This window comes from Priapulus caudatus, unplaced genomic scaffold (genome assembly GCF_000485595.1).
Source record: "Priapulus caudatus unplaced genomic scaffold, Priapulus_caudatus-5.0.1 Scaffold51, whole genome shotgun sequence".
In the NCBI taxonomy this organism is placed as follows: Eukaryota; Metazoa; Priapulida; class Priapulimorpha; order Priapulimorphida; family Priapulidae; genus Priapulus; species Priapulus caudatus.
This window is the reverse complement of record NW_014577112.1, coordinates 419,408-427,499: the sequence shown is the minus strand read 5'-3', so window position 1 is coordinate 427,499 and position 8,092 is coordinate 419,408. Positions and strand designations below refer to the sequence as shown.

The following is an 8,092-nucleotide window of genomic DNA, read 5'->3' as shown; positions in this document are numbered from 1 at the left end:
AGGGCGAGACGCCTATAGCCGCTTCAAAGTATGACCTCAGATGCTGCAATTTAGGGAAGCCACATTCAGCGTGTTTTTATCCCTACCACCAGAGGCATATACTACGGCACAAAACTTACCATAGTACGTAAATTAAAAGTGACGAACGAGCTAAAACAGCTCTTCCCGGGAATTGGGTACGTCCGATTTCGTCACGCGTCGCGTCATTTTTGAGTCACGATTGCCGATACCATTTGGTCAATACACGACATAGCAAAACCACGAATTGAAATTTTTATTAAACAAAGAGTTGGCTATGGATCCGTGTTTACGATATAGCTTATAGCCGGTCATATCTGTATTTTATGTTTCGTCGTTGTTTGTTTGTATCTTGTTTGTTTAATTCACCGATTACTGATTCGTTTTATATGGTAAGATGATGTATCCTTGTCTCGCCCACATTCCTAGCATTTCCATGCCGATTCGAGTACCGATGCAGTTTGTCGAAAACTTTCCTGTGATACGAAAATGTGCACAATTTCACTAGACGGCTGCAACAATATCCCCCTCAACTCGTTTCAAAACCGGACTTTCCATCCCTTCTCTACCCCAAGGATTTACCTTCGCCATCACGCGTAAACGCGATCGGTATCTTCCGTTCGCTAATCAGCGAACGGACAACTCAGCGGAGAACTATAACGGAGCTTTGTGAAACGCGCCCCCAATCAGGGTCTCCACGGGTCCCCCACGGGTCTCCACAATCATATCGAACTCTAGCACCCCAACACGCGCTGGTAAACCTGTCTGCAAAACTGGGATCCACTTACTGCTAATATAGATTAATACTATAATAACACTATTGTATGTACAATCTATCAGAAGTAGATAATAGGAAACCCCTTATTATCTACTTCTGAATCTACCATGTAAAATCGCTAGATTGCGCATATCGGTAACACGTGTTCGCAATTCTGACTACCAGTATGGCCGGCGGCACGGGATTTTAGGTAATATTGCTATTTTTAGTGCAAGTCGTGGAACCCGCTATAGTCATTGACACTTCGTGCACTGATTGGAATCAAATGACTGCAAAAACGAGCTAATTGCTTCTGTCGAATCAGCACAGAAGGCGCTGCCTGTGTACCCGATAGGTTTCATAACGAGATAGTTCATCGGAACGTAGGCTACGCGGTTACTATAGCGGGGACACTGCTGGTGCAGCAAAGTCATCATAATTCAAGAATGGGTCGGATTCAATAAGTAGTATGCTCGCTTTAGCATTCTTGGTGCCCTTCTCGCGTGATACACTTAGTAGTTGTCGTGTCCGGGAGTCTCTGTATAATAAGATTAGTAAAATAATTATAGTGCGTTATGCCAACTATGGCAATAATGCCTATAACGGTGTTCTTTATAACCGTATAGTATCGATAAGTCATGAACTGTACACAGTTAGCTCAACTCGCAGGTAGGTGCGGGAGCGTAGAGGCAAGCTGGCTGTGATTGCTCACTTATACAACAATATTTTCTTTCCACTCGTGAATGTCTCTCGCAGTCCATGCCCGGAAGCTATATAGACGATGAGCACGTGTCTGTACTTTCCATTTTTTCTTGTTCTCGCGTAGCCTGCTGATATTAGTCTGTTGCTCGTATCAGTATTGGGCTATATAGGCGCCCAGTACTGGTCAGAAGTATCTGTAGGGAGTACGCTTTCTGAGCCCTGTGATAACATTGCTTAATGCATGGCGCCAGACTAAGCGATAGAGTGTTTAGTACAATATGCAACCTGACATAACACAATAAATATGAGAAAGGCGGCGCACGAAGTTACAATCACATCGCATCATGATTAACGATGATCTCCCTTTATTCAACTTTGACACGTCCCCAGAGTAGTCACCCATACCCAGTAGGAGTAGTAGTATACCTATATACGTGTATTTATATACTGTATATATATGAGTTGCTGCTAGAGTTCAGCAGGTGGTAACCGAGCGTAGCCAACACGTCCTCGCACACCTGCTCCACCTGGCGGACGCTCTTCTCGTCGAGGACGTTCTGCCACGACAGCGCCACCGCCGTGAAATTCCGCCGCACCGTCCGCCAGTTTATGCCATCGTCAGCGTTGGCGTCGGTGCCCGTGTGCGCCGCCACGAAGTCGTCCAGCGACTGCCGACCGGCGTCGAGGCCGACAAAGTCGTAAAGAGTTTTCATCGTGCGCGCCGTCTGCGTCGCCGCGTCCTCGTATCGCAGCAGCAGGTAGCTGGCGGCGGGCAGCCGCATGCCGGCGGCGACATTGCCGCGCATGCGCTTGCACAGACGGTCGGCGGCGGCGCTCATCATGGCGGCCGTCACGTGATCGGTGTGGTATTCCGGCAACTTGTGCAGCGAGGCGACCACGCCGCGCGGGTCTCGCACGACGTGCACGACCTTGAGCGAGAAGCGCGGGTCGTCGAGCAGCGGCGCGACGCCGTCGGCGAGGCTCGGCCGGATCAGCTTCACGGCGACGACGTCCCGACGTCGGCACTCGTCCTCCACGTCGGCGATCGTCAGCGCTCCGAGACGACAGGGCGGCGGCGCAGCCGACACTCCCGCGCTCTCCCCCGACTCGCCTCTTCCCTCCTCCGACCCCGATCTCCGATCCGACCTTCCTCCTTTCGACCACCCGCTCCCTTCCGACCATCCGTCGGCCGCAGACCTCCCTCTCCCCTCCTCTGTCCTCTCCGCTTCCCCGCATCCCGGCCGCGTTAGCAGGGCCTTGGTATGCGCTAGCTTAGTGTAATTCTTCTTCAGTAGCTCGGCGATCCAGTCAATCGACATCTCGGAGAAGCGGCACAGCAGGAACGCGGGCGTCAGACGGACGGCGAGCGCGTCTAGCTGGTGGCGGTCTGCGGCGGCGGCGGCAGCGGTGGCGGCGAACCACGGCTGCCGTAGCGGCTCGTACAGGTAGAAGACACGCGCATGCTCGTTGAGCAGGTCGCCCGTGAACGAACTGCCGCCGCGGTGGTAGGCGAGTAGCACGACGGCACGCCGCTGCTGCTGCGCATGCGTCGCTACTACGTCATTAGCGACGTCACCGGGCAGAGGGCTACCTGCAATGAACGAAACATGGCCGTCAGCTTGCCGTGAATCTTCGTTTAGATGCTTATCTGCATCGTTATATTCGTATTTTTATTGCGATGTTTATTTATTTATATATTTTATCCATTAATTTATTTACTTGATTATTTATTTACTTATTTAATAATTGATTGATTGATTGATTTGTTTATTTATTTGTTTATATACATTTTAAGTCACTAATTATATCACCTGTTTGTCGGACGATGTCAAACAAGGATAACCTCATGGTGAACAACAGCATCAACAGCAGCAGCAGCACTCCCGTACTCGCCACCAACACAACCTTCCTGCGAGACTTCGCCGCACTCGTCATCTCCCCCATGCAACAAATTCCCTGATCACGGAAATGCCACGGTAGCCACACAGCTCACAGGAATGTCACGGTCGCCACACAGCTCACGGGAATGTCACAGTAGCCTTACAGATCACAAAAAGAACGTACATACTCTCAGGCCTAGCATACATCTCATCATTCTCATACAGGACTCACATCATCTTAACCAGTACATACATCTCTCTAATCAAGTCTCTACATACAGGACGTTAACACTCTCTCTACCAATCCTCTACAGTCATACAGTTCTCTTCTCAGCATCTCTCAGACAATACATCTCCTCCATTTCATCTCTCCATACCAGGACGTTGCACATATCCTACATGTACATATCCATCTCTTCTACGATCTCTCATACAGGACGTACATCTCTTCTACATCTCTACAAGTACATGACATCCGTCTCCTTCCAGTCTCTACAGTACATTAAATCTCCACTCTAAGTTCATCTCTCATAACAGGACGTACATCTCTACAGTACCATAACATCACCCCTTCATCCCATTCTCTCATACAGGAACTATCATCTCTACAGTACATTACCGCTCTTCTCATCATCTCCTCATACAGGACCGTACATCTCCTCTCACATCTCCTACCCTGTACAGTACAATCTCCTCCATCATCTCTACAGTACAATCATTCTCTCCTACATCTCTACCAGTAAACATAACATCTCTCCTACATCTCTAGCATGTACATACATCAACTCATGCCATCCGTCTCACGTACAGTGACCGTTACATCTCTACAGTTACATAGGCATCTCTCAATCATTCCTCATACCAAGCGACGTCATCTCTCTACATCTCGTACTCAGAGTATACATACACGCCTCTCCTCCATCATCCTCTCACCAGTACATACCATCTCTCTACATCCTAACCACGTACACCTACATCCTTCTCTCCGACCTTCTCTCCACATTACATCCATCTCTCATCATCCCTCCTCATCACACGACGTCACATCTTCTACAAGTAACATACATCTCTCATATCTCTTCAGTACAGACGCTACACTCCTACAGTACACTACATCTCTCACTTAATCTCTACAGACATCACATCTCTCATCATCTCGTCATACAGGAACCGTACATTCTCTATCACTACATACAGTCCTCATCGTCTCTCTACAGTACATACGACTCTCTCATCATCTCTACCAGTACATACATCTCTCCTACATCATCCTCACAATTTACATACATCTCTCCATACCCATCCTCTCATACAGTGACGTACCAATCTCTAGCAGTACAGCTAAATCATCCGCATGCAATTCTATCAGTACATACACTCTCTCCACATCTCTACAGTACATACATTCTCATGCAATCCATCACAGTACATACATCTCTCCTAACATCTCTACAGTATCATACATCTCTCATCATCTCTGCATAAACAGAGTACGTAAACATCTCTTACAGTACATATCTCGTCTCTACATCTCTACAGTAACATACATACATCATCATTCTCTGCGATAGCCAGGGACCGTTACCATCCTTCTCAGCAGTACCATACATCTCTTGATCATCCTCTCATACAGGACGTACCCACTACATCTACAGTACATACATCGCTCTCATCATCTCTACAAGTACATACATCTCTCATCGGATCTCTCATACAGAACGTACATTCTCTATCATACATTTACATCTCTCCATCATCTCTCATACAGATACGTACATCTTCTACAGTGACAATACATCTCTCTACATCTCTACAGTAATGACATTCTCTCGAATCATCTCTCATCAACAGCGACGTACATCTCTACATGTACAGTACATAATCTCATCATCTCTCATACAGGACGTACACATCTCTCTACATCGCTACAGTAGCAATACATCTCTCATCATCTCTCATACAGGACGCTACATCTCTTACAGTACTACTCTCTCGTATCCTCTACATCTCTATCCAGTAACATACATCTCTTCAATCATCTATCTCATCCACAGACGTACCATCCTCTCTACATCTCTACAGTAACATACATCTCTTCATCATTCTCTTCATAACAGGACGTACAATCTCTAACTACGTACACTACATTCCACTTCCACATCTCTCATCACAGGACGTACATCTCTACAGTACAGTACATCTCTCTACATTCTCTACAAGTACATGACATCTCTCATCATCGTCTCATACAGGAACGTACATCTCTATCAGTTATCATTACATCTACTCTACAAGGTCTCTCACAGTCAGCACTGAACATCTGGCTCATCAATCTCTACAGTGACTATACATCTCTCTACATCTCGTTACATCAATACATTTCTCTATCATCTCTACAGTACAATAACATGCTCTCACAATCACTACATGTCACTATAGCCAGTTCTCATCATCTACTAATCAGCACAATACAATCTCTCTACTTACTCTAGCCAGTACGCATACATCCTCATCATCCTCTACCAGTACATTACATCTCTTCTAACCATCTCTACAAGTAACATACATCCCTCTTCTACATCTCTACATGTACATACATCTCTATCATGCACATCTCTACAGTAATACAATCTCTCTACATCTCTACAGTACATACATCTCTCTAACATTGGCTCTACGTACATTACATTCTCTGCATCATCTTCTTCATAGCAGGACGTAACATCTTCTACAGTACATACATCCCTTCATCATCTCTACAGTACATACATCTCCTCAGTCATCGTCTAAAAATTACAATACATCTATCTCCATCATCTCTACATACATTACAATCTCGTTTACATCTCTTACAAGACATACACTCTCATCCATCTCTCATACCAGGAACGTACATCTCTACAGTACATACATCTCGGTGCGGGAATGCAGTGCTCTCCAACAAGTAACATCATCTCTCGTACGATCTCTACAACAGTTACATATATCTCAATGCATCATCTTCATGACAGGACGTACATCTCTATCAGGTACAGTACATCTCCTCATCATCTCTCCATACAGGACGTACATTCTCTACAGTTACATACATCTCTCATCATCTCTCATACAGGACGTTACATCTGCTAACAGTACATACATCTCTTCATTCCATCTCTCATACCAGGACGTAAACATCTCTTACAACGTCAGCATATATCTCTCAATCATCGTCTCATACCAGCGACGTACCATCGTCTACGAGTACATACATTCCTCTGCATCATCTCTTCATACAGGACATACATCTCTACATGTACATACATCTCTCATCATATCTTCTCATACAGGATACGTACACTCTCTTACAGTTACATTACCATCTCGTGTCATCATCTCTTCATAAGTGACGTACATGCTCGTCAGCTTACATACAATTCTCTCATCATCTCTCATATTTCACCGGACGTACATCTCTACAGTACATACATCTCCTCAATCATCTTCTACAGTACATACATCTCTCATCTCTCTACATAACATACATCTCTCTACAGTCTTCTAGCACTAGCATACATCTCGTCTACATGCTCCTACAGAGCCAGTACATCTCTTCATCATCTCTCATACAGGACGTATCATCTCATATCAGCTACACTACATCTCTCATCAATCCTCTCATACAGGACGTTATCATCTCTACAGTACACTACATCTCTCTACATCTCCTACAGTACATTAATATCTCCTCATACATCTTCTCATACGATGACGTCACATCTTCTCACAGTACATACACTCTCAATCATCTCTCAATGACAGTCGACGTACTGTCCTCTACACGTACATACATCTCTCATCATTCTCTCATACAGGACGTACATCTCTCAGTACATACATCTCTCATCATCCTTCTCATACAGGACTTACATCCTCTCAGTACATACTCTCTCATCATCCTCTATATCAGGACGTACAGTCCCACTAACAGTTACATAGCAACTCAGTCTCAGCATATCTAACAGTACATACACCTCATCATCCTCTACTACGTACCATACATCTCCATCTACATTTTCTCTAACCAGTACATACCTCTCTCTACATCTCTACAGTAAACATACATGCTCTTCAGTCATCTCTCATACAGTGACGTACATCTCTGAGCAGTACAACATCTCTCATCATCTTCCTCATACAGGACGGTCACCACACCTCCTCTACAGTACGATACATCCTCTGCTATAACATCTCCCTACCAGTACATATATTCTCTCATCCATGCTCTCATAGCAGGACGCTAACATTCTCCTACACAGTCACATACATCGTCTGCCATCATCTTTCTCAGTACTATACATCTCTCAGTGACCATAATAGTCTCTCGATCTATGTACTCCCATTGATATCGATGTCATGCGAGAATTTCCTCCCCACTAGCTATAACAAACGGTGCTCGCTAAATCGAATTTTCAATTCAATGTCTTAAATGATCATGTTTTAAGGAGTCGTTGTGTACAGTACGACCTACGCCCGACAGGCTAATGCGAACCGATTGCTCTATACAGACGTTTTTACCGGCCTCAGCAAGACGCCGCTTCTTGGGAGGACTAAGTACGGACCGTCGCTGACCTGTAGAGTATTAAAAATATTCCTAACCACCAATTGGCTAACTTTCTGCCCCAGAGAAGGGAGAGAGAGAGAGAGAGAGAGAGAGAGAGAGAGAGAGAGAGAGAGAGAGAGAGAGAGAGAGAGA

General features: G+C 45.4%; 1 protein-coding gene across 1 annotated transcript; it reads right to left on the bottom strand.

Moving 5' to 3' along the window:
- Positions 1-390: 390 nt before the first annotated feature.
- On the bottom strand, positions 391-3,522 carry LOC106820873 (carbohydrate sulfotransferase 1-like). The gene is made up of 3 exons (XM_014825467.1): positions 3,289-3,522; positions 1,926-3,068; positions 391-494 (listed from the first exon to the last, which is right to left on the bottom strand). The coding sequence occupies exons 1-3, from the start codon at positions 3,419-3,421 to the stop codon at positions 391-393; spliced, it is 1,380 nt and encodes a 459-aa protein (XP_014680953.1). The 5' UTR covers positions 3,422-3,522.
- Between the last annotated feature and the right edge of the window lie 4,570 nt (positions 3,523-8,092).

Bases quoted from the DNA above. Each gene is read 5' to 3' on its own strand.
- LOC106820873 (XM_014825467.1), bottom strand. From the start codon at position 3,421: ATGGGGGAGATGACGAGTGCGGCGAAGTCTCGCAGGAAGGTTGTGTTG. The intron at 3,069-3,288 runs GTGATATAATTA...CGTTCATTGCAG, and splicing joins TGACATCGTCCGACAAACAG to GTAGCCCTCTGCCCGGTGAC. The intron at 495-1,925 runs GTATATAAATAC...TTCGTATCACAG, and splicing joins CAGCAACTCATATATATACA to GAAAGTTTTCGACAAACTGC.